Here is a 25654-nt window from a genome sequence, read left to right on the forward strand (position 1 = left end):
CGACAAGCGGGTTCATTGGAGAAACACAGGTATTGAATCACGGGTTGGGATACACTGGATTGGACTCTGTTGGGGGTGTTGGGGTATTCCTTTTGAGCCAGCAAAATCTTTCATTCAACCAGCGAAGGTCGATTGGGAGTCGTGACGTGCGACCAGAATGTTCTGAATGTCCATAATTGTGATTATTTACTGTTATCTACATATTCATGGTTAAAAGTGCGACTTCTTCATTTATCTCGTTAATCATTCTTGTCTGTGATCCACTATATCCCAACGAATGTTGAGCTGTGAAACACACACTGAAAACGGGTGGTAATGATGCCTGGCGTCCGGCCAGGCAACCGAGGTGTAGCGTCATGGGTCTGGTCCGGCTAGCCGCGCGCCTAGCGCTTGGGAGCTCTGAAGGCAGCGGCGGGCTTCGCGTCCACCTCCATCTGTCATCGCTCAGGCCGGAGACCTCCAGCCAGCACTCTACGACCCCAGACCACGAATTGCATCTTTTAACGATCTGTTTCTTGCTTTCCCCCGCATTTATCTCAATAATTTTGCACCCCGTGCTTCTCGCCCATCATGTCCGGCTACGATCGAGCTCTCTCAGGTAAGCCAGAACCAGACCTACCTAGCTTAGCGAAGCTCCTACATCATCGGCGAGGAGCTCAGGAGGAAGTGATAATGGATTGCTGACCGATTACAGTCTTCAGGTACGATGAGTTCGATGAAAAGTTGGAGAAGTCATACTGATGAGTGTTACCAGCCCTGACGGGCACGTCTTCCAGGTGGAATATGCCATGGAAGCTGTCAAGAGAGGTAATACCTAGCCACTTTGCTCCAACGGAACACCTCTTCTCATTTTTTCCATCCACCGCCACTCCTCAGCTCTTTAGAGCTCATACTGACGCTTAAAACGAAACCCATAGGTACCTGCGCCGTCGGCGTAAAAGGCAAGGACGTGGTCGTCCTCGGCTGCGAGAAGCGCTCGGCCCTCAAGCTGCAAGACACGCGGATCACTCCCTCGAAGATCGCCATGGTGGACAATCACGCGGTGCTGGCGTTTGCCGGCCTCAACGCCGATGCCCGCATCCTGATCGACAAGGCTCGCCTCGAGGCGCAGTCGCACCGCCTGACGGTCGAGGACCCCGTCACCATCGAATATATCACCAAGTACATTGCCGGCGTGCAGCAGCGGTACACACAGAGCGGAGGTGTGCGGCCATTCGGCATCAGTACGTTGGTGGTGGGGTTCGACCCGAATGATAAGACGCCGCGACTGTATCAGACGGAGCCGTCAGGGATTTATTCTGCTTGGTACGTTCCCCCTTCCTTATTCTATTAGGGAAGCGAAGATTTTGTCTTATGATGATGTCAGAGGGGGCTAGATGGTCTGGGGTCTAGATGGTTTGGCTAATCACTGGGCGAAACAGGAAAGCAAACGCCATCGGCCGCTCCAGCAAAACCGTCCGCGAGTTTCTCGAACGCAACCATCAGGACGACATGGACCGGGAACAGACCATTCAGCTCACCATCAAGTCCCTGTTGGAGGTGGTGCAGACGGGCGCCAAGAACATCGAGGTCGCCATCATGGCGCCCGGCAAGGCGATCGAGATGCTGCCGGATGACCAGATCGAGGCGTACGTTAAGAGCATAGAGACGGAGAAGCAGGAGGAGGCGGCCAAGAAGAAGACGGCGCGCGGCGGGACCACGACGGCGGCGATCCTCACTCGCCCTGGCGGTGGTGAGGCGGGCGAGTCGTCTTGAGGAGTAGAGAAAGACAACATGATTTGAATCCCCTGAGCGATATGCTATTTATCCAATGAAATACTCGTTATGAAGTGTTTAGGGAAGTCTAATCTAGAATTGTTTCTGGTATAACGTATGTGGACAAGAGAAAAAGGGAAAAGATATACAGTACGCTTATCCAAGCAAGTGAGGTGTATAGATCAAAGCAAACATTGAAAAAGGCAAGCATGGTATCATGAATCTTCATAAAGCCTCTACGGGATATCTTCCACCTTTTCGGGGGAAAAAAATCCGAGGGCACAATCAAAGGAGCAGACGCAACATGACGGATATCATCTAACTCAATAGATTGTCTAACCCAACCGATCCGAGATATCCTTGAAGTTGAAGATGGATTTCTCCTGATGACCCCGAACGCGATCATCCTTGAGCATCCTAGAGTGAGTGTTAGCTTAAATCCAACCAAGCTTTCATGTCTGTGTGATTGATTCGTCCCCCTAACCCCTCGCTCCAGACCCCCACCCCCTTTTCACTCTCTATTCCACAGACACAGTAGTACGGAGTAATGTTCTCAGCAAAACCGAGCGAGTGGGGCACAACCAAACCAAACCCCCCCCTTCCCCCCAAAAAAAACCATAGTCCCAAGAAGGAAATTTGGATGTGACAACGTACCTCGAATCCACCCGCGCATCCTCACCTTCCACATGTAGTGTCGGGGTCGGCGTCACGGCCTCGATCACGAAGTGGTTGTCGCAGTGGGGACAGTATTCGTCACTATGTAGAGGGAATGCGTAAGTTTTCTAACCCGGGTGTGGTGTCGTGTCTAGCGTTGTGGTGTTTGGTGTTTGGTGTTTGCGAGGGGGATGGATGCATGCCATACCTCTCGTCGAAATCGGCGGTGTCTTTGCGGAAGCATTTTTTGCACTTTTTGCAGGCGAAGACCTGTTCTTGTTGTGAGAATTGAGGATGGGGAATCTGATGGGGCTGGATTCTGGGAGAGGAGGCTTTGTTTGGGGGGTTTGGGGTGGTTGCTTTGTGGGAGGGGGAAGGGTTCAGTTTCTTCTTGGTGGATAGGTTCGGGTGGTGGAGGTCTGAATTAGGCCGGAGGATATAGGTGACTAAGTGCCCGTGGAGGATTGTGTGTCTAGGTAGTAGATTGGTGTTCGTGGAGGGTGCAAAATGTCAGGCGTACCATTTCACTGGCTTTCTGAAGGGGATGCTTTTCGGTCTCTTGGTGACATTCGGCGCAATCGAACCATTTCTTGCCTGTGGGATTTGCGGGCGATTTAGTCAGTGGTGCGACTCGATATCAAGCTGAGCCAGATGAACAGGCAGACTTACAACAAGGACTTCGGATTGCCACTTGCGCGTTGAGGACGTGTTTACTGCGGAGGAGGGGTGAGTTTCTTGCGTTGCGGGTGGGTGAGGGGTTTCCGGTATGCGGTTTGCGGTTTTCCTTACCACATAGTTGTTGAGATGGGTGTGTGGATGTGTGGAGGAGTAATTTCGAGGATAGAGATCAGATATCGATTCTTGAATAGATCGTGTACTGTGGTTTGAACCAGAAGCGAGCGGATAACGAAGCAGAGTCTCGGACGCGGAGAGAGGCTAAAAATAAATGGCAAGAAGAGGAAGCCAATAAATGACGGATCCCCAAGCCAAACCACCGGCTGCTATTCCGCCTTTTTTCGGAGTACACTTTCAACAATAACTGCCTACTCCTACGCTCTAAGTTAACTCACCTCGAACTTACCACAGTATTTGTTGCCAGTGTTCCACCTGCACGGCTGCAGCAGTCCAGTCGTCATCCTCTCTCCCCTTTCTCTCCTTTGTCGATCCACCCGAACCGATCAAGTAACTATTCATTCTATTTGGTTGCCTTCAGAGTCGTTCTTCCGTTGTGCTTCTCCCCCTCCCCCCCACTCTTTCGAACACTCCCTCTCTCTCTCTCCTTCCTCTGTTTTTTCTTCCCCCTCCTTCACCATCAGCTTAATTCCTACGTACAGTTCTCTCAGATACTCTTATCCGCCCGGCTGTCTACTATCGGCAATACGCAGCCTAATTCCTGTTCTTGTCCAAGACCTCCTTCATCTACCCCCCTGCTGCTCTCCGCACTTCCTCCCCTCCCTTCCGCCTAGAGCTCCGCCACAATCGTCACAGGCAAATCGCCTCCCTGCCACCTTCATTAACTTATTCCATATCGCTCATCGAAATCCAGTGTCTCTACTCCCGGTCGGTTTCAAACAGCAGATTACTCGTCGCAATTGGCTGCCTATGAACTATATCTCCCCCACAATCTTGTGTCGGATCGGTTGTCATGGAGGGAAACGGCCAGAAGACGGACGGCACGGATAATGCCCACATTGTATGTCCCAATCCAAGAAGCTTCCGCGGAATCCTAACCTAAACACCACACGATCATTAGAGACCCGTATCCTCCCTGCTTTCGCATTTCGAGAACCTGTCGCATCGCCGAGCCCCGTCCGCCGCAACGAATGGCACACGCGACACCCCTTCCTTTCTCAGGACTCTTGAACCGGGCGAAGACGTCCGCTCTTCTGCACGAGCCTCTCTCGATTTGTCGCGCTCACATACACCATGGGAATCAACGCCGGAGCTGAATAGAGGAACGGGGTCTTTGCATGGCAGCATCCCACCGCGACCCGGCCGTACCCCCGGAGTTTCTCCTGGACGGCGGCAGGATAGGCCTATGTCTCTGAGCTTGCGTTCCTCGCCGCAGCTCCCACCAACCTTGACGGTCGACTCTCCTCGATCGCCTCCTCGGGGATTCGGATCGCTGGGTGAGCATGAGGAGCATGCACGGTTCTCCCGCAGTCCGCCCGGCGCATCCAGAGAGTCTTTGGCGACAATCCCGCAGGGAGGCCGTCCGACGACCCCCGTCACATCGCGCTTTCCTGCCGAATCCAAACCAGGGCGCCTTTCTCCGACACCGACGGAGGTATTAACCAGTGGCCGCGAAAGCCCGCAAGACCGTCAGGGGAAAAGCGCATCTCTTCCACCGCCAGTGAATCGGGTAGAGAAGCCCAAGATCCCCGTCAAACCGGCCGCTTTGTCTCACCACGATGGAGGCTCCCTCGTTGCTCCGCAGCCAGAGCGGGCGTCCGCGGAGGACCGAATTTCGCCGTTCAGTACACCCCCAAGCAGCCCCGAGAAAGATTCTCCCAGGAATAATTCTGCTACTGCGAGAGGCGCGCCGTTTAGGCGCTCCCCTTCTCACCGGTCACCCTCCCAGCCACCAGCAGAGCCTCCGCGCCATCGCTTCGAAGAGCGAACCTCTACACCTCAGCTTCCTCTATTTCGGGAGCCTGCATTCACACAGCGGCACTCGGTCCCGGAGCCTCCGCGCGAGACCAGGCCCCTGTCTGTGCAAATTCCTCCCAGACCGTCGCTTCCCGCAGAACCTCTCTCAGCCGTGCCGCTCTCTGCAAACCGGCTAACGATGCATGACGCATTGCCAGATCGTCCAGGATTGCCTCCGCGGCAGCCATCAATTGCGCGAAGGGGCGGCCCGTCACCGTCGCGATTGTCCTACCAACGAGAAAGTTCCGCGCAATCCATTCCGCCGCCGACTCCGCAGCGGGAGTCCAGGTACTTGGACAGCCCAGCATTCTCCATGCCGCCTCCGACGCCTATCCGGGAGTCGCGGCAACCACGTCGGGATGAACCTCCGACTTCGACGACAATCCAGCGCCATCCGTCAATCGCTCGAGAGAGCAGGCAGCTGCCGCCTCCGGCTGTTCCGGAACGACCGGCGGTGGAGCGTCCAGTTGTGGAGCGACCGGTGGTCGAAAGACAAGCAGTGCGTGTCCATAGCGAAGACGAGCAGAATCTCGATCACGTTCCCGTTTCGCGTAACGATTATCCCGATGCGTCAACTGCCAACAGACGACCGCCCCTTCTCAAGTCGGGCCCGCTGGAGATCAACACAAGGTATGATACGCGCCTCATGGATGTGTGCGGAAAGCACGTGTGCACCACGGGGTATATCACGCGGGTATGGGATCTTACAACCGGAGAACAACTCATGAGTCTGAGTCATGGCGAAACAGTCAAGAGCCTGTCGCTGGCCTTTAAACCCGGCGTTGGGTTGGAAGATGAAGGCCAGCGCGTATGGCTCGGTACGAATTCTGGTGAGTTGCATGAAGTGGATGTTGCAACCGGCTCAATAGTAGCATCACGCTCGTATCCTTCCCGAAAAGAGGTCATCAAGATTCTCCGTCACAAGAAGGAAATGTGGACCCTTGATGACGAGGGTCGGTTACTGGTGTGGCCGCCGGATGAGAACGGCACTCCCAACCTTCAGTACAGTTACCACAATCCGTATGACCGGGTCGCCCGCGGGCACACTTTCTCCATGGTAGTAGGCGATAAGCTCTGGTTGGCTGCGGGCAAAGAAGTCCATGTCTACAGACCCAATGCGCGGGATGATGTTTCCTTCAAGGTACTCAACAGGCCGCTGGGCGCGCATCACACTGGCGATGTTACGTCTGGCGCATATACTACACGAGACGGCGGCTTGGTCTATCTCGGCCATTCGGACGGCAAAGTGACTGTTTATTCTGCCAAGGACTATGCGTGTCTGGCGGTGGTCAATGTTAGTGTTTACAAGATCAATTGTCTGGGAATTGTTGGGGACTACCTGTGGGCGGCGTACAAAACCGGCATGATCTACGTTTACGATACGAGCACGAATCCTTGGACTGTGAAGAAGGACTGGCGAGCCCATGACAGCCCTGTTAGCGGGTTCTTGTTGGATTCCAGCAGTGTGTGGACGATGAACCGACTTCAGGTGACCTCATTGGGCGACGACAATTGCATTCGACTCTGGGATGGAATGCTGGAGGATGACTGGCTAGGTAAGGTTACCTTTATGGTCCTTTTGACGCTTGACTGACTCGAGAACAGAAACCCGGATGCAGAACAGAGATGTTGAGTTTTGCAGCTTCCGCGAGATCAATGCTGCCGTCATTACTTGGAATGCAGGTGCTTCGACTCCCGGCAGTGTGCGGACGTCGTCGTTCATTCCAGATGCTATCCACCCAGAGAACCCCCCTGAGATTATCGTCTTTGGCTTCCAGGAGCTAGTAGATCTGGAAAATAAGAAGATCACTGCCAGTATGTTCTCTTATCGAGATTACCGCCTATGTCTGGACTGATACTGATTTGTTCGCAGAGAGTCTTCTTCTGGGCAGCAAGAAGAAAGACAGCGGAGACAAGGAGCATATGAGTCGGCAGTATCGGGTGTGGATGGAGCATTTGACACGCTGCATCAACGACTGCATGCCGCTGGAGGAGTCTTATGTGCTTCTGCATAGTGCGAATATGATCGGACTCTTTACCTGCGTGTTCGTCAAACACACAGAGCGGCAGAGAATTACCGACATCAGCGCCTCTGAGATCAAACGCGGTATGGGAGGTTTGCACGGCAACAAGGTAAGCTACCCCAACCTGACTACAGGTATGGAGCTGACGAAGTAGGGTGCTCTTCTCTTCCGCTTCACTCTGGATGACAGCTCGATCTGCTTGGTCAACTGTCACCTGGCAGCCGGACAGACGCAAACAGCACACCGCAACAATGACATCGCGGCGATTCTTGAAGCGGAGTCGCTTCCCGCCGAGCCGAGCCTCTCGACTCGTGCGAACCGGTACGTGAGTGGCGGCGACGGGTCGATGATCATGGACCACGAGATTTGTATCTTGAACGGTGATTTGAATTACCGGATTGACGCGATTCCTCGCAATGTGATCATCGACGCGATCCGCAGCAACAACCTCACGAAGCTGCTCGAACGCGACCAGCTGCTCGCCTCGCGGCGCAAGAATCCTGGTTTCCGCCTACGGTCCTTCAACGAGTCTCCAATCACCTTTGCACCGACCTACAAGTACGACGTCGGCACGGACGAGTACGACTCGAGCGACAAGAAGCGGGCCCCGGCCTGGTGTGACCGGGTATTGTATCGTGGCCTCGGCCGGGTGCGGCAGCTCGAGTACCGTCGCCACGAGGTGCGGGCGTCCGACCATCGGCCTGTCAGCGCTGCTTTCAAGCTACGCATCAAGACCGTGCTGCCCAAGGAGCGCGAAGCTATATGGGATGCATGCCAGCAAGAGTTTTCCCGAGAGAAACGTCGACTTGCCTCCGAGGCGAGGTAAGTTGCCTGGTGTCATTTTCATATTACCGTTATAACAACTAATCATGCCTCCAGTATCGAATACCTCATCACGGTCCTAGGCACCGACCCACAGCAGGCTCGGTCGTTGATCATGGGCAACGGGAATTAGAAGTTGCTTGAACTGCTTGTTTCTGTTGTAGAATTTTGCTGGGGTTGGTTGGTGTGTTAGTTGGGATGTTGTCTGCATTATCGGAGGTCAGCCTAGACCAGCGACAGGATGACAAGGGCATAGCGCTACACCGCCGGAGTGTATATGATTAATGATTCACGATAGACATGTATTTATCATGATGGAGAGGGGATGGGGTGTTTAGATGGGCTATGCTATGGTATGGTTTGGAGGGAGGATACTTAATTAATAGAAGATATGATGTGGTTGATATTCTTGGGTATTGGTCAGTGTCCGGTTGATAAGAGGGAGGAAGAGAGAAACTTAGTGATCTCTCTCCTTTCCCTGCTGGAATTGGTACTCCTCCTTGTACGATGTACTAGATGTTAGATTGGTCCTTCGGATAGAGGAAAGGATGTACCGCCAGTTGACGGGGCTTCCGCATCTTGAGGCCAGACAAACATACTTTGACCGGATGCAGAAACAAATTCCTCTCGTTCCCTTGTACAAAGGGAACTGTAACATTAGTATGCAGTTGGGTCTAAGCTCCTGGAAGAGATAGCAGTCTTGTGTAGCTGTCTATGACGGTATACCGAATGTCCACAATATCGCTTACCTCCGTAATTCACTTAGCTCACACCCTAATTTGATTGGACGAAGAAGTCTCGCTTCAGAAGGTTTAGTTCTGCCCCTCCCGCGCAAAGAGCCCGTCAAAGACAATGGATCATCTACGTTTTACTGATGACACATAACTCGAGCATAAACATCTCCCTCTAGGAACCGTCTAACACACAACTTTCTTGCATTTTTGAAATTGATAGAGGAGGCAAGCTTTACAAGTGGTGCGGGCGGAGCTTTCCGCCTTCAGAGTAAGTGGAGCTCCACTTAGCGACGACTTAGCCAGAATCGCCACGTGTTGTTGGTTTAAGTAATCAAGTAGTATCCCCAGAAGGAAGGCGATATAATATAATATGATCGACATTAACTAACAAAATCGCCTATGATAACTCTACTGATACAAAAGTTATGAGTTTCCTCACTTTCCAGTGACTTTTCTTTCGAGCATAGCAAACCCCACTGCCTTTATCCTTCTATATTCTTTGCCACCCGACGGAACCCTGTCCTGTCGATTGTGCTGGGAGAGATAAGTTGTGTACTTTGATGATGCCGCCGTGGCTGCGTCTCAGCTGCTCATGTTATCAATCAGCAAGCGCACCGTTGAAACGTAAGCGAGACGGGAGATCTAACTTACCTTTTGAGCGATGCAAAATGTCAATGCATCCATTACCGCCTTGACTTTCGTCATTTGGAGTCGACCCGGCGATATCGAGGCCTTGGCGCGATATACGATATGGCGGTTTGTATATATCGTGGTAGAAAGGCCACATGCACGGCGAATGTACGTGAATTCACCGCAGAGATGCCGAAGTGACCGACCTGGAACAAACAAAGAAGAAAAACTGCAACCTTCGATGGGAAGAATACAAAAAGCGGATTGTCGTCAAAAAGCACAAAAAACAAAGTAAACATGATAAACCCTTCCAGCACTCGATCACTGAGAGGGTATGGTAAGAAGACAAAAGGCAAAAAGATATGATAGGGAACATGTCTCGGCATGATATGCGTGATCCTTGCTGAGAATTGATGCAGCAACAGGACTCTTGACGGGATTTCGAAGATTCAGGAGGTCCAGAAAAAAAAATCCAAGAGACCCTGGGCCCGCTCTGAGGTGTGCCCATGTCAGACCGCAGTGACTTTGTACGAATAGATAACCTCATCTGTCGTCCATTCTTTGAAAACCGTGCAAGTCTCCGTGGTGAGCTCAATGCCAGGCCACAAGGTCTCGGCTTCGCAGTCGGCTTTGGGGTAAACGGTGATCTTGTACTTGCTGTCACTGAAGACAGCCTTGACCGAGTGGATGCGGTATCCTTCCTCCATGTCGAAGTTGAAGCAACCGGTGGAAGTGTAGCCGGCAACTTCGTAGCCTTCGGCACCCCCTGCGGCGCCACACTCCGTGCCGTGCCAGGCGTTCATGTCCCAGGCGGAGACAGTCTGGGTGGCTGCGATGCAGCCGGCGAGCAAGTAAAGAAACTGCATGTTGATCAGGTAGTTGGCTGCGAGATGAAGAGAATTGAAAAGATTAGGAGTAAGAAAGAATCAGATGTGTTCCTGTTAACAAATATCACTTGCAGAGCACCGACCTGCGTGCTTTATATGTTTCTATCCCAATCATACAACCTCGCAACGACAACATACCGCAGAGGATTACTGCATTTGGATAGTTGGGCTGGGGAGACTGGGTGGAGAAAGTCCACGCGGCCAACACTTTGGCATTGTTTGTTAGCGTCTTTTATCATATTATAGTCAGTGCGCTGCAGAATGATCCAGCCCACCTTTACTATACGCCCTGGTGTAGTACGTGTTTGCCTACTCTCAACTCGTTGCTGATTTACTTGTGATTATCTTCCCTATCTTCTCATGTGGAGTGCATTGGGGGTTTTTTTTCCAGTACAGTGGGCAGCTTTCCAGCTGGTGGATCTGTCATGCCATAGATAATGCTTCCTCTCCTTATCCTGAGCGGATTTCAACGGTCGTGCTTTGAGAGAGTTGGGTGCGTTTATTGACCACCAGACTTTAAATTCAATTCAATTGAAAGCTTTTTTTTTTTTTTTTTTTTTTTTGTTTTGCTGGGCTTTAAGCTATCATCAAGCGCTCTTAAACGTTCTACCGAAAGAACATTGAACGAGGTCTTAATGGTTTTCCTTGTGAGTACAGTTAGGTTCCGCAAAGAGAATTGCCAGCGGTGATTTCTCAGATTCAGGGGTCACGATTGTTGAGATGTGTGTGACTCAAAGCCACGAAATTTGTCCCGCTGAGTTAGTGTCAAATTGTTATCAGTGTTTAGCAAGTTGATGCGACTAGCCCTCTCCAAATGTCTGTTATCAAGTTGTCTACAGTCACATTTACATAAAATAACATTTCGTCAAAAAAAAAGAAAATAAGTTCGAGTCGGGTGATCACAGATTATCACGACCCGCTCCGGGGCTGGTACCCTAAGTACAGTAAAAGTCTTTCCGGAGTCCGTCCGCCACGTTAATTTGTATGCCGTTGTTTGCAACGTCAGGTCCGAAAACGTTCTCCCCTTACAAATCAAGAAACCCCATTCGGTCTGTATCCGGCACCCGAGCAAGTGCACAACAATAGCTGGATCATGGTAATGGTCCTGAGAGACCAGAACTGGGATGTACTGCTATTTCCAACACCTTTCGAGATTGCTAAACGGTCACCGGCTGATCATACTCAGGATTAGCACAGCCCGAACCCTTTAGCTGAGCTGGACTCTCGTCCCGAGGTCATCAGCGTTCTTGATACATCTGGGATATGAAGAAACCGGTGAAAAGTAGCAGCCGTGGCAGACACATATTCCTACCGCTCTTAGTCTGTAGTCTTTTGCTACTATAGGCGGCAAATCGCAGAACCCCGCACAACCCTTCGAGTAGTAACAAGATGATTAGCGATGGCTCTCATAACCCCTTGCCTGCTGCCTTCAATACATACAAAGCACATCATTCTGAATGACCCAGACTGTCTCTGTGCCGCGCGTCTTGAACGACTTGGGGTCAGCAACATGCGATTGAGTTCATCATGAGGTACGCTAGGGACGTTGTGCAGTGGTAAGTAGTCTGGGTCCTTGACGGCCGGTGCAGCTGTCACAGGCCTCGTCCTTGAACATGAAGCCAATTCCGACACAGGAGGTCTCGATCTGCTCCAGAAGGATCCACATTCTGTCTCAGAAAGAGATCGAATTGACATCTCCGCGAGACGCGGGCATTCTACCTTTGCAAGAACTGGCCTGTCAGAGCTTTGTCTGTAGAAGAACAGAGTCACAAAGTAAGATACCTGTAGTTGAAAGTCTGGATTTGATTACAACATGTGCGCACACGGAGCACAAGGCTGCGATTGGCAAGCTGCAATCAAATCAACAAATCTCGCAGATCCCTCACCTACTACTGCATTTCAGTGTCTATAGAAATGAGATTCTTCATCAACCATCGATGTGGTGTTGTCAATAAGACCAGTGCACGGGAGACGGGGTTTTGCTTCCCCGCATCGGAGTCATTCTCTTTGTCCATGCTTCATTTTTGCTTGAGCGACATTGGTGGTGGGTTGTGTGAAATTCTCTTTCTTGGGAATGGGATGATAGGAGTGAGCTAGAGATACTGTGTAATAGTACTCCGTAGGAAGGAAGTAGGGAGTCGTGGATTGGAGTCGAGGTGCGAGTCAGGGAGGTCGGAGGAATGGGAGTAGTGGTTGTAGTAGGAGGAGAGAATTAGACTTGTATGTCTGGGCGAGAACTGGTGGAATGAGACTGGAACTTACTCCCTCAGTGTACTCGGACTGTGGGGATATTGTACAAAGCTTACCCCAACACTCAGTGATAAGCACCATTATGGTTGCTGTTTCTGAACAACAAACGAGAAAGGTAGAACACGCAGTCAACCCATAATTCACCCAGCACAACTCGAGCAAAATCAAGCAAGTATTGAGGACTGGTATTTCCTGCATTGCCAACGCCAAATCCAAATCCAGTCCACAGAGTATCTATAGTATACCTACTCACTCCATTAGCACCAACTCCTCGAGCCATCACCTCTCATCCAGTCAAACACATACTAGTACTGTAAATACTACCAACCGTAGACAAATACTCCACCCCCAAAAGTCATGAAGTCATGCCGTCATCTTACGTCGCCGATCTCGATCCCGCCCCACTTCAGCCCTACGGCCAGCCAGATGGTTCCTTACGTAGCTGCGAGCTGTTAACTACTAGTTAACTTACACTCTAGGAGATAATATATAAGCACTGCACCCTCACACCCTTACCCTCACCCTCACCTGACCCTCTCATCCCGCGCAAACCGCGCTATCACAAGCCATCCCCACACAGTACGGAGTTTTGTGTCGACATCAACAGAATGACAACCCACCCGCTCGCCTACCGCACCGCCCAAGCCATCGGCTTCAGTGGCGCCGCGTGGCTGTCAGGTAAATTATCTACCTAACCAACCCCTTCAATAATCTTACTGGAACTCCCGCCAAAGAAAGTGGTTCCAACTTCCACATACCACAACTAATTCCCTTTTACTCAAACCAACAGGAAATATAGCCTCCCTATCTCTCCTCACCGTTCCCGCCCTCCTCCGCAGCAGCACTACTACCACCACCAACACAAAATCCATCCCGCTGAACCTCATAATTAAGACATGGCATCAAATCTACGAGTCCGGCAAGGCCCAGAACCCACCTATCGCAGCAGCCACCGCCACCGCGTTCGTCTACCTCGCCTGGACGGTCTCCCGCGCCGTCGAACCCCCGCAGTTGCTGCAGCGGTTGAGCAACAGTACCAGCACCGTAAGTCCGGCGGCGTGGTACGCTGCAGCGGCGGGATTGGTGCTGAGTATCGTGCCGTTCACTGCTGTGGTGATGCAGGGGACGAATGCTGCGCTGATTCGGTTGTCGGAGTCGCCGGCAGAGTTGACGGCGCAGGAGGAGATGGAGAGTCGCGAGTTGCTGAAGCGGTGGGGGTGGTTGAATGGGGCGAGGAGTATTTTGCCGTTGGCAGGGGGATTAGTTGGTATTGCGGCGGCTTGTGTTTGATTTATATCCCCCCCCGAGGACTGAAATTTGTTGGATATGAAGTATTGTATCATATGATATGTGATTCTGCATAGGCTTTATATTGCACTTAAAAGCAAACAGCTGGGTATCAGCAGCTGGTTCGTCTTTCTGCAGTCTCTACAATTAGTTTTGCTCACTCATCCTTCGCAAACAAGGCCAGGATCGTCTGCTTCCCACATGCAGCCGCTACATCCACCGTCGTCGGCAAGCAGTACCGTCATGTACTTCTCCTCCCTCTCCGACGCATATGTAAGCGCGGTCTCTGGCCCCCTGTGCGATGCATAGACGCAATTGGGACCAGCACCGCCCTTCAGAAGGATTTTTAACGCAGGTATACCTGCACGGATCGCGCGTTCCTATACCAGCGTTTCTCCAAGAGACGGATCCGCCCCGTCCTCCAGCGATTTTTTGACAAGCGACAGATCTTGGGCTCTCCCTCTTTTCGATTACCATAGCGCGGTGTCTAGTGGTAAACCCTCGTCGACATCCGCTCCGTACTAGAGCGGAAGATCCACATTCTCATCACACCACAGGCTGAGGTGGGCCCGCCTTGCACTTCAAGCGCTGCATGAATCTGGAAACTCTTCTCTGGTATGAGGCCTGTCTCTGTTTCAACTCCCAACTCTCAGCAAAATGCTCAGAGCGCGGGAGTGCCACCAGGATTTGCCGACAGCAAGCTTGTCTATCGCGCTAGTACAGTTGAATTGGAGCTATCAGGTGCAGGTTAGACAAGCTGACTCATGCGGGGACTCAGTTGACTAACTGGAAGGAACTACTACTACTAGCTACTAAGTTAGTACTTAGTGCGTGGTAGTCCACGGTACGATTCATCGTTGAGCGGTATGGTACCTGATTGTCTGTGGAATGTCTTTGGGTCAAACCCGGCCAATAACAATCTGCAGGGTGCTTCTTGATCAGTGCAACCTGTAATCGTGTTGTATGAGCCCCACCAGGCAGTGGACAACAAGAAATGATACACATTTTTACCCTGCAAAGACCGGAGCGTTGCTCTAGGACGATTATATCGAGATACGCTCCTAGAACATTGTCTTTTTGTCTTGTCGTTTGTTCTGTCCTCCTCGTCTACAAAGTATCAACTCGAAATCATCCACACAAACTAGTCCCAGAAAAACAACAAGAGTCGGCACTGAAAGAGTGGGACCGAGAAAGATGACGGTGGGGATTCAACGCCATCCAGGGGTTCAAGATCGACAGTGGGTGGGACCGACATGTCGGGGCTTGGCAGAGTCCCATACGAGAGCAAAACTGTGTAGCAGTCTTCTAGAGGTCTAAAAATTCGTGGTCAATAATTGTGCATTGCGTATTTCTCCAGCCCAAGACAAATCCCATTTCCCCGCAGGTTTGCATTTGATAGACAGAATCAGATAAGATGGGTTCCAATCATCGATAAGGGCTGAAGCGGGGACCCCAGCCGAAGAATAGTACTTGACAGTAACACGGTTACATACAGTAAGTACAACAAGAACAGAGGCATTCTTCAATATAAAATTCAAACTGAAGCCGATGCCACAGGGCGTCTGGTATAACCGGAGTCAACTGCAGATGCACTGTCTAGGACAATTTCTAATCAACGAGCCTATAGACATGCCTTTCACATCAGGTACTTTGAAACATATATCTCTATTTACTAGCAAATCTCCGCTTCCGACTATGGGTCCAATATCTCACAAGGGTGCACCTATGCAAAGCAACACACCTCTAATCTACTTCCTATAGCCCCAAAACCTCAACCAGAAAAACTAAAGAAAACCCCCTTCAGACCATCTATTGACCCGGAAATCATAGCAAACATACATGTAAATCTCCGCTACAGACAATCAAACTACCTCTATATAGACCCCATACAAAGGATTCCATAGAAAGAACGTCACTCCTCAACACCAACCCTAATCTCCTAGCACCCACACTTGAGAAAACTCTCCAAAGGAACCCACCAAGCCCCAAAACCCCTCAAAATGCCTCCCAGCGACATACCCCCCTTCCGCTACTCCCGCTTCTCCACCATCGACCTCCCCTGGATCTACCGCCTAACCACCCACCTCGAAGCCCACGGCATCCCGGTCGTCCTCATCAACCGCGCCCTCTTCCGCGCGCTGAACTGGACCGACAACCTCCTGCTCGACCCATGCATCGACCTCGACATTCCAGGGCAGCGCATCGCCTGCGCCGTCAGGGTGCTCCGCGCCGCCGGCTTCGACGACGCGCCGCGAAGCGCCGAGAGGGTGCTGCCGTTGATGCAGAATTGGCCAAAACCAGCACCCCACCCATCCAGTTCCGAAGGCCCGCGCCTCATCGACGCATGGTGGGCGCCCTCGGCGGCCTTCTACGTGCACCGGGGGCCGTACGACGCGGCGCGCCACCATCAGCTGTGGAGCGTGGGACCCGAGCCGGACAGCGGGGACGCGGTCGAAGACCCCGGGAATGATGTTCTACTCCGCATCTTCGCGCATGAGCAGTATTTCTGGTTGTTCAGAGCGCCGACTCTGGGACTGCCTGCTATGGCTGAAGCCACGGGGGCGGAGGAGCTGTTCGCGGAGGAAGACGAGCCGTTCGATTGCTACACAACGGTGAGTGCAGACGTACCCTTCCCCGATTCCGACAACCCCAATACTGACGACACCAACGAAGAAGAAGAAGAAGAAGAAGAAGAAGAAGAAGAAGAACGAGCCGGGTCCTGGATGGCCAGGGTGATGCGGCCGGCGCAGTACGTGGAGGCGATGATGTTCCTGCACCTGCGCGACCGGCGACGCAGCCACGGACACGAGGGCGGCACGAGCTGGGATTTGACCTACGATTTGCTCCTCGACCTGGCGCAAAGCAAGCGGCCTGCTCTCCTCGAGCCGGCGGAGTTCCATCCGGCATTACGCTGGTACTTCGAAAAAGAGCTGAACCCACCCGCCAGAGAAGGGGGATGCGAGGTTGTCTGCAGGCGGCACGAGTTGAGTCAGCAGGATCAGAGAGACGTATTGCAAATTGAGCTGCAGGCAATGGACATACTGCCCCTGTCTCCCTATCCGCTGCTGAGCTATCAGCTCCCCGCGACGATACGTGCTGCGTACGTTGCCATCAATGGGGGTCAAGAGGAGTTTGATCCCGCGCTGGCGGGCATAGATCGGAGCATGGGTCGGTTCGGTCTGAATGAGGATGGAGAGTCTCTCTGGGAGAAGGGGGAACGTGAAAACCATTTCATGCCCGAGGCGTATGATGAAGAGTCGGACTTCTCGGAGGACACTGACAACCCTGACGATGCTGACGACCAGGTGACTGTAGTTGAATCAGAGACAGAAGATGCTGGAGACGAGGTGACTATTATTGGCTCGGAGACAGAAGTTGCTGACCTCGAACAAACTGATTGACATGACCGTTGAATGTTTCGTCCCAGCGTGACTAGAGAATTTTCGGGCAGCCTAATCGCGCCAAAATGTTTCAGATACCCCATATCAAATATGATTTAACATAAACAAAGAGTACTATCAACACAAAGTGAATCCATAGTACATGCTCGCTAATCCTTTCGAATGGCTGGAGACGATGAGGCAATACGCCGCCAGGTAAAACAGAGCAAAATCCAAAAATCCAAAACTATATCACACTTCAATCCGTAAGTACTATTATACTGTAGCATCCATGCATCACCTCCAGAACCACAACTCCTTCCAGCGATAAAGATACCGCCTTACCACCTTCTCGTTCATCTCACCCTGCCAGCGAAGGAAGCGCTCTCCTATAAAGTACCATCAAACGTCCGGACTCGGTAAATCCAGTCCCGAAACGTTCCCTGCCCTGACTGGGCTCACCCCGAGCAAGCGTCGACCTTAAATCGCAGGCATCACAAGAAGCGGAAGCATCTTCCATCCTCTGACACTTTTATGACGCATCCCAACTGCGCGGACAGACGAAAAAAAAAATAATGCCGCGACTGGGACTCGAACCCAGAATCTGCACTCCACCCGCTCACGAAGTCGGGGGCTCTGCAATGTTAATACCACTACACCACCGCGGCTATTGTTGGAGGTAGTGGATGTAGCGTGATTATAACCCAGCAGACGTAAGCTTTTCTGGACAGTTTCTCGGTGGTGTGTGCACATTTCGGAGAGCAAATAGTTGCATTTTGTAGCTGGATGATGTGGCTATTGAATGACATACATATTAGCATTGTTTCTGAGGGAGGTGGTGGAGAGTATGGTCTGGGGGTGGATGGAGGTCTCGTTTTGGTGGCGGTGGTGGGGATAGGCCCACCTGGGTGGGTACCTTAGGCTCCACTGCGAGGTGCCGCAGGCAGAGTGGGTCATGTGCCCAAGGCTGCCGCGCTAAATATATTGATGCCTTAGGACGTGGATGTGCTACAGTACACACTGCCATTTCTGGTTGTTGGCTGGGAAGGACCGGATCTCCCAAAGTAGCCGCCACGTCCTCTACAGGTGGTTGCAAGGCCACTACCTTGAAGTTAGAAGACAGTCAAGTGACCGCGAGGATGTAAGGACGAAAGAAATGCTAGAAACTAGAGAAAAGAAAGAAGTCGCGATTATCCTCAGTCAACAGCCTCGATAGGCACGATCTGCGTCTCGCGTGTATCCTCCGTGAAGACCTCATCCTTATCATCAGCTGCCGCTCCTTTATCACCAGCCAACAACAGGTCCCGACTGACATTCGCACAAAGAATTGGCACAGCCGTCCAAATCCCATGCACCGACAGCCGCTTCGCATATGACGCGACATCCCTGATAGCATAGACCCTCTCCGCCGGCTTTCTAAACCCGAAGCGTCGAGTATATCTCGACCCTGCCATCGAACGCTAGAAGACTACGATTCAGGAAGCTAGGCTTGGACTTCGTCCCGGTTGCAGGTATGTAGATGTCCCCCGTGAATGTGCGCCCATCTTCCAGGGTAACCGTCGCGGGATCTGTATGATCCTGCCCAGCTGTTGCGGGATGGACTGTCTGCAAGCGGGCGTTCTTGATGACAGACACGCCGACATCAGCTAGCATCCGCTTGGCTTTGGTCGCCCATGCTGGACGGAGAGCGGGTAGGAGTTTGGAGGCGGATGTGACGAGGGTGATGTGGACTTGAGGTTGTGGCCAGCGGACAACCACCCTTTGCGATGACGGCCGTTGAGACTCTCTTCCAGCTCTCCGGCTGTTTCTACTCTTGCTGGTCCACCGCTGGCGATGATGACGGTTATGGCTTGCGGAAGGGTTTGGCGGAAAGTGGACAAGCTCTCCCGGAGGTGGACGGCGTTCTGGTTTGAGGCCGAGGATCTGGAAGAGGGTGGATACACCGCTGGCGACGACGAGGGCCTGAAATGCGATCTGCTCAGTCTGCTTGTCGGAAGACGAGGACACAGGTATGGTTTTGTTAATGTGATCCACCGTAGTGACAGTTCCGTGAATGAATCGGAAGCTGTCGCCGTGGTACTGGGCGAACATGCTGCGGATGTCGATCAAGAGCTTCTTCTCGTCGAACCAGTCATCTGAGATCAAAGCACGAGGGCAGGTCGGTCGGCACATGGCTTCTAAGGTGCGCCCACCAGAACAACTTGGTAATATTGCGGGTTTGCTAGCTGGGGGATGACATGTTTCAGCAAGTAGTGTGCCGTTGAGATGCCGCCGTATGATCCTCCAAGGATAATGATCTTCTATTTGGGCGGTTATCCTGACATCCCGATGAGAGTTGCTAAGATGACACGGGTGATTAACAAAGATTTGAAGAAAATGATTAAAGCGTGGATGCCGGATCTCATATAACCTTAGACGGCGGACGAATCGTTCGAATGCCTCCATGAATGACGCGGACGAAGTCGGCCGAAATCATTCGTACAAAAGCCCCCACGCACAATTGATCTTCAAGTCTAGAAGTACATGTGACGTAAAAAAAATAAAAAACATTCTCGAGCTATAATCAATCCCCTATTCAGACATCATAAACCGAAAACTCTTCTACCATCCCATCTATTGATCATGTATATTGTCTAAGACGTTCCTGGCATACCTCGTAAGCTCTTGGCGCGATACCCGACCGACATCCCAAGAAACTCCACTGATCCCAGTTTTGTATATGTACTCCGAGCTAATGAAAGAGAAAAAAGAAGTGCCAAATGCGCAAGACCCTAACATACTGAATCCTTGATTTAAACGCGCTCGAGATGTGCACCCATTTGTTGTATGCGCTATTGACACAAATCAGCAATCACCCACAAACCGCAGGTACAATCAACGAACCAGTCGAACGTCTATAGCTTCCAATTCAACATAGTAAAATCGTGCTTCGGGCGGTAGATATGTCATCAATTGTGACGGGGGGGTATGCTGCGGCAGAGCATTGACAGCTGTATCATGGCGATCGGACATCGGAGTGGGGCCTAGTATTAAGTTATGGTCAAAATTAGCATGTGTGTTCCAGAATCGGCAGACATTGAACCGAGAACCAGAGTAGAGACTCAACGAACCGAGATGGTGGGGCTGCGGGAGGGCGCGACGGCGGTAATGACGAAGGTAGAAATCCCAAAACACAAGTATGGATGAGGGAGCAGTGGCAAGTAGTGTCACAAGGGCAATTGTTGTTTCGGCTGACCAGGAAGACATTGTTCGTTCTGACTATAGTTTCGATCGTAGAGATGATAGGCTTGCTCTTAATGTGTAGATGGGGTAAATGACTTGGCGTCCTTGAGTGATTTCAGTCGAAAGGATGGAATGTTATTAAATGTTCAATGGTAAGGGCGAGAGATAGAAGGACTAGGAGCTGGGTTGTTCGGCTCTGCTGCATCAAAAGCTCATTTAGTAAATGAGTCTAACACAGTCAGTCCGTAGCGAGTAAGTAGTGAAAGTTGAAAGCCTACGGCACTTCAGTTTCAAATAAAGCTCTTGGAGGGGAAGGAGCCCCAACTCAGCTATTTTTTTACTCTCAGTTCTTTTCGTTTCTGTTGATTCTTCTTCTTCTTCTTCTTCTTTTTCTTTCCCAGTCGTAGCCATGGTATATATATGTAGAATTTGGGGATGCCGGCTCTGTTGCTCTCTGGCTCTTTCTTCAACCACGGGTTTGGTGCATTGCTTCGGATGACGGGGCCGGAAAGACAATCCTGGTTCCTGGCTAGGAGGACGAGTAAAGTCCGAGACACCTCTAACCAGGCGAGAGATCTTCAACTGCATAAATTTGACCGGTGAAAGCAGGGCAAGCACGATCAGGATCCCAGGGGTGCTGAGGCAGTGGGGGGTGCTCCGGAGGCAAATGTGGATTCTGATTGGCTACTCCAGTCGATTCGCTTTGCACAGCCACAATCATAAGTAATCGCATATCCCTTCTCATTATTTCCTTTGAATTTTACTTGTTTTCATTTCTTCCCCTGGTCGCTTAAGATACCCCCATAATCCTAGGAGGCTGTACCGGCGGCAGTGGCGGTGCCGTTATACTGCTCGGTCTAACCACATGTGGCTGGATTAGCATCCAGGTTCACCGCTGCCATTGCTGTTGCTGACGTCGCTAACTTATAAAACCCTTTCGAGCTGACATATCAAGCCTGCTACTGTTACTCGTTTCCTCTTCATTTCGCTCTGCGGGTAAACATGCGCAGTACTTCCTTACCATCACGCGTCTCCTCGCAGTCAGATTAGGACGTATAATGTCTGCCCTACCGGCCTAATCTTAGTGCTTGTACTCTTCACAATATTTACTGGGCAAGGTAGGATATTAGTATCTACTCTATCGTTTATCTCATATACAGATACACTCATGGAGTGCAGCCTCAACGAACGAAAGAAAGGTTACGAGGAGACCAGAGTCCCATTGGAGATATCACACACACACGTCTATCGACAACGACAAGCATCGAAGTCAGGTTTGAAGATACAATGTCTTATATTCATATGAAGTCCGCGTATCCTGATCCCCCGCCGACATATTGACACTCGTTTCCAGAATCGCCTCATCAAGAGATTATGCATCCACTTTTTGGGATTGACTCGCGGACACTGCACCGGATACTCAATTCGTGCTTATCCATGATATCATTGGTGGGAGTCAATTAAATGCGCAAACAGCCATACAGATTCATCGGTTGCGGGTGGGAACCAGCCCCGACGCTACATCGGGAGTGGTATTCTCCGACTTGCTGCCGCTGCCGCTAGTTGTACTTTGGGGGGATGTATCAGTAATAGAGGTGTTGACGTTCGTCTCGCCGGACCATGAGTCGATCAGACTTTGCCTGATATCCCATTCCAGCTGGTTGGCGTCAGATAAATAATGTGTCCTGGTGGTCCCATCCGCACCGGGGCTCAGCACGTTCGCGCTGGTCAGGATGGTGAAAAGCCCATGGATCTGGTACTGCACGTCATCTCCGATCGCAGTGCCAGTTATCGTGCCGAAGATATTGGACAGGTCCCTGTAGGAATTGGAGCGGTTGCTGGGAATTGTCGTCGGCTTGCTACCTCCGAAGATAGAGCTGTGGTGCGAGCTCGCGTAAGAGGTGCTATCACTACTTCCGCTGCTCTCCGCGGCAAGGGTCCGTGGCGCAGTAGCTTATCCCCAGATCGAGTAGGGTGCGAAGGGAGGCTGCTTGTGGGGCACGAGACCTTAGGAAGCTGTTCGCCATGACCCTTGAAATCGCGACCGTAGATGTCGACGAGCTGGGGGGAAAGTTGGTCTTGCAGCCGATTGAGTCAATTCAAAAATGGCTATGGTGCTTGTTGGATTGGGGCTTGGTAACTTACAAAGCTGCATTGTTCACGTAAGTGCCTCCAGCGGAGCCAATGGGCTGTAGTCGAAATCAGGATTCTGATTGTCGTTCCACTTATCGTTCGTCTAGTGCACTTGATCCCTGTTGCGAGTCGCGGCAGCAATGACCCAGCGGGTGCCATACTGAGCACCAGCTTCTCGAAGGCTCTTGTTCTTGTCTGGAGGTCTAGTCCTGGTGTTGGGGCTGGCCAGGATAAATGAATTTCTGCAGAGGGGCATGGTGCATCTGCGTATCAGTGGAGAGAAGTACTAAGAAAGAAGATGTGGCCCAGCGCTCACATTAAGGAAAATTATTCTAATTTAATAGTCTACTCTAAAGAAGAAAGAAAGGAGAAGGTAAAAGCATACAGAAGTAGCCAGCACTTATGAGGCTTCTGTTTTTTCTTCGATAGCGCCAAACTCCAGGTTGATTCCTGTTTCGAAGAAATCGTCGCGTCGATTCTAAAATGCTGCTGAAATGCAGGTTGATCTGTGTGATTGATTGAGAATCTCTTGAGAAACATTTTTCAGCATAAATCGCGCGTTTGCCGTCATAGTCACTCTACTCAGTTTGCTGTATGAAGCTTAGAATCGCTTAATAGGGTGCTTCAAAATATCTCTTTCATTCAGGCATTTTTCGGAACAAAATGTCTTCTGAAAGCTTTTCTGAAAGGTACTTGAATAGTCGCTTGGCCATTGCTTGGCAATATTCTTGAATAAACTGATATTTGAAATGCAATGTCATTCAACAGGAAAAGTTGTCTAGAAGACCGACTGCTTGAAACTACACAATCTTACACAGAAACCTCCATCTTCCGCATCCTCGATCCCAATTTACCTTCCTGTATTGTACGTACCTACTAATCTCAAGACCTTCATGCTCCAGGAACGAGTAATGGCACACAAAGTCAATTATATTATGACCGGTCCAGCCTCACCACAAGACAAAACATATCTAAGATATATATAAACCATCAGTCTTCTCCTTCTCATGGAATACCAACCAAAAGTCTCATCCACATTTTGTGTTCATCAATTCAGGAAACAAAAGTCCACATCAGATTTCAGTCATCCCAAGGGGGCTGGTAATATTGGAATCCAAGATTTGTCTCTTCGCAGGGATCAATGTAACATAGAAGGGAATTAGCCATGTCACAAAATAAGTAAGACCACAACAACAGGAGTCTCATAACGAGAAAGCTGTCGCCAATTATATATTGTGTGGGAGAGGGTTCCAAGAGGTGATTGTCTCCCTCCTATCTCCCCAATCTATGCGCGTCTTCATATCAAGTAAGTATTCGAACTTGGGGGGGTGGGTGTGCGCCCCTGTCGGGGTATTAAGTTCACTGCAGGGCAGTAATGATTTCGATGGCAGCATATTCTCCTTAAGCCTTGTTCTGCACGTGCTTAGACATGGCACGGATACGGTGGCCATACTTGTACAACAGAAAGGGCATGGGCGCCATGATCGTGGCCAGGATACCGACCAGCGTGAGCACCCAGTGGGGGGTCATATGCTGGTACATGGGGATCGAGGCGGGTTGCAAAGCACCCGAGATAACATAGCGGCTGAAGGTCATGAAGCCAAGCGCGGAACCGGCGTAGACGGTGTACACGAAGACGATGTACAGGTAGGTCGCCGTGAAGATGGTGACCAGGGAGTAACCGAAGACAAAGGTCGCGATGATGGGGGACCAGATGCTGATGTCGGACTGCAATGTGTTAGTAGACAGTCGTACACAGCGATAGGATGATGGTGGCAGCTTACATAGCAGGTCCAGCCCATCCAGAACAGCGAAATCGGCATCAGGAACGAGCCTCCGACCATGGCCCAGTACAGAGAGACCTCAGCCTGCAGAGCGGTACCGTTGGTCGCTGCCTTGACCGCTGCCTTCTTGGTCCAGCCATAGATCACCGGAATGAGACAGAGGGCAACGGCATCACCCGCCAGCATGGCTACCCAGATGATGAAGGTCAGCGAGTTGGAGATGCCGTAGGTCTGCGTGAAGATGAAGGGGAAGCCGTTCAGGAAGGTGAACAGGACGATGTACAGCAGGATCAGGTAGAAAGAGAAGAGCAGGACGATGGGTTCCGTGATGGTCATCTGGAAGGGACGGTACACATTGACGAGGAGACGACTGCCCAGCGAGCTGGTGGAGGCAGACTCGTCGACTTGGTAGCGGGAGTCTCCGGTGGCAGCTCGCAGGTGCTTGGCCCGCCATGACAACAAAGTGGGACCGTAGGTCTCGGGCTGGAACAGTGCAACAAAGGCGAGCACAACACCGGCAATGATGAGAGAGATCCAGTCGGTCCAGCTTGACTTGTCAGCAGGGATGTAGGCGCCGATGATTGGACCCAAGATGGGACCCGAGTACGAGGCCATAGTCACAAAGGGCAAACTGAAGGTGACTTCGAGAGGTCCCCAGATATCACCCACGGTACCACCTCCAACCGTCAATGGCGCTGCACCAAAGAATCCCTGGATGAAGCGGAATACAATGGCGGCACCATAGTTAGGAGCCAAAGCCTTAGCCAGGATGAACAGCATGAAGACAATCAGAGTAATGAAGTAGACCGCGTTGCGACCAAATGTCTCCGAGAAAGGTCCGGCGAATAGGGAGCCCACACCCACGCCAATGAGATACATTCCTGTGGGCATTTAGTCTCAACCCTTGAATAGTGGGAAAGGGGTATTCTACCGGTTACCATGGTACCGGCAATATCACCGACATGATACTTCTCGTTGAAGGCCGAGGATATGGGAGCATCGATGGTACCGGGGATAGAGACAGCCAAGGCGATCAGACAAACCGTTGCTGTGCAGAACCATTTTTTGACGCGGGTCCAGTTCTGAGGGTCCAATGGGTCGCCCTTCTTCCATCCAACGAGGTAGGTAACGGAGCCATCGTTCTCAGCAGGGCGAGATAGTTCCACGCCAGGAATGAGAGCCGTCTCCTTTTCGTCCGGAGTAGAAGTGCCAGAGGATGAGCCGCCGTCTTGTGCCGTGTAGGCTTTAGCCACGTCCCTCCTGGGCCGCAGCTCGTAAGTTGATATATTGACGAATGGTCGCCATGGATAATGGGTCAAAGCGATGTGGTTGTGTGAGGTATAAAGGGTTTCAGATAGTCGAAAGTATACAGAGAGGATGAGAGTGGGATGATTGAAATGCTCTGGTCAGACATATTTTGGCAGATAAGTCGTCACTGGCAAG

At 51.3% G+C, this 25654-nt stretch overlaps 9 protein-coding genes and 1 non-coding gene across 10 annotated transcripts; 5 read left to right on the forward strand and 5 right to left on the reverse strand.

The window, feature by feature from the left end:
• Positions 1-441: 441 nt before the first annotated feature.
• On the forward strand, positions 442-1864 carry pre6 (proteasome core particle subunit alpha 4). The gene is made up of 5 exons (XM_025574826.1): positions 442-598; positions 695-701; positions 755-807; positions 918-1305; positions 1422-1864. Exons 1-5 carry the CDS (start codon positions 571-573, stop codon positions 1753-1755), a joined length of 810 nt encoding a protein of 269 aa, XP_025432291.1. The 5' UTR covers positions 442-570; the 3' UTR covers positions 1756-1864.
• BP01DRAFT_355954 (CHY zinc finger protein) lies at positions 1865-3338 on the reverse strand. The gene is made up of 6 exons (XM_025574827.1): positions 3199-3338; positions 3079-3122; positions 2930-3003; positions 2618-2679; positions 2410-2511; positions 1865-2172 (listed from the first exon to the last, which is right to left on the reverse strand). The coding sequence occupies exons 1-6, from the start codon at positions 3201-3203 to the stop codon at positions 2091-2093; spliced, it is 369 nt and encodes a 122-aa protein (XP_025432292.1). The 5' UTR covers positions 3204-3338; the 3' UTR covers positions 1865-2090.
• Positions 3339-4054: 716 nt separating this feature from the next.
• Positions 4055-8037, forward strand: BP01DRAFT_365059 (putative inositol polyphosphate phosphatase; the record flags this gene model as incomplete). Its single annotated transcript, XM_025576345.1, has 6 exons — positions 4055-4102; positions 4163-6614; positions 6664-6873; positions 6932-7191; positions 7237-7904; positions 7962-8037. 6 exons carry the CDS (start codon positions 4055-4057, stop codon positions 8035-8037), a joined length of 3714 nt encoding a protein of 1237 aa, XP_025432293.1.
• Positions 8038-9434: 1397 nt separating this feature from the next.
• On the forward strand, positions 9435-10314 carry BP01DRAFT_28067 (uncharacterized protein; the record flags this gene model as incomplete). The annotated part of the gene is made up of 1 exon (XM_025571438.1): positions 9435-10314. A coding segment is annotated over exon 1 (540 nt), but the record flags the coding sequence as incomplete, so codon positions are not given.
• Positions 10315-12916: 2602 nt separating this feature from the next.
• BP01DRAFT_355956 (DUF1772 domain-containing protein) lies at positions 12917-13772 on the forward strand. Its single transcript, XM_025574828.1, has 2 exons — positions 12917-13083; positions 13196-13772. The coding sequence occupies exons 1-2, from the start codon at positions 13014-13016 to the stop codon at positions 13693-13695; spliced, it is 570 nt and encodes a 189-aa protein (XP_025432295.1). The 5' UTR covers positions 12917-13013; the 3' UTR covers positions 13696-13772.
• Positions 13773-15692: 1920 nt separating this feature from the next.
• Positions 15693-17093, forward strand: BP01DRAFT_381942 (uncharacterized protein; the record flags this gene model as incomplete). The annotated part of the gene is made up of 1 exon (XM_025577339.1): positions 15693-17093. One exon carries the CDS (start codon positions 15693-15695, stop codon positions 17091-17093), a length of 1401 nt encoding a protein of 466 aa, XP_025432296.1.
• Positions 17094-17648: 555 nt separating this feature from the next.
• On the reverse strand, positions 17649-17740 carry BP01DRAFT_t124. Its single transcript has one exon. It is a non-coding gene; the product is annotated as a tRNA-Thr (tRNA).
• A 372-nt stretch (positions 17741-18112) lies between these two features.
• Positions 18113-19244, reverse strand: BP01DRAFT_391136 (uncharacterized protein; the record flags this gene model as incomplete). Its single annotated transcript, XM_025578056.1, has 2 exons — positions 18113-18488; positions 18532-19244. The coding sequence occupies 2 exons, from the start codon at positions 19242-19244 to the stop codon at positions 18269-18271; spliced, it is 933 nt and encodes a 310-aa protein (XP_025432297.1). The 3' UTR covers positions 18113-18268.
• Positions 19245-21780: 2536 nt separating this feature from the next.
• Positions 21781-22683, reverse strand: BP01DRAFT_365064 (uncharacterized protein; the record flags this gene model as incomplete). The annotated part of the gene is made up of 3 exons (XM_025576346.1): positions 21781-22171; positions 22440-22483; positions 22540-22683. 3 exons carry the CDS (start codon positions 22681-22683, stop codon positions 21781-21783), a joined length of 579 nt encoding a protein of 192 aa, XP_025432298.1.
• A 1026-nt stretch (positions 22684-23709) lies between these two features.
• BP01DRAFT_28119 (MFS general substrate transporter) lies at positions 23710-25359 on the reverse strand. Its single transcript, XM_025571439.1, has 2 exons — positions 24212-25359; positions 23710-24155 (listed from the first exon to the last, which is right to left on the reverse strand). Exons 1-2 carry the CDS (start codon positions 25100-25102, stop codon positions 23829-23831), a joined length of 1218 nt encoding a protein of 405 aa, XP_025432299.1. The 5' UTR covers positions 25103-25359; the 3' UTR covers positions 23710-23828.
• Between the last annotated feature and the right edge of the window lie 295 nt (positions 25360-25654).

This window comes from Aspergillus saccharolyticus (genome assembly GCF_003184585.1).
Source record: "Aspergillus saccharolyticus JOP 1030-1 unplaced genomic scaffold BP01scaffold_11, whole genome shotgun sequence".
Lineage (NCBI taxonomy): Eukaryota > Fungi > Ascomycota > Eurotiomycetes > Eurotiales > Aspergillaceae > Aspergillus > Aspergillus saccharolyticus.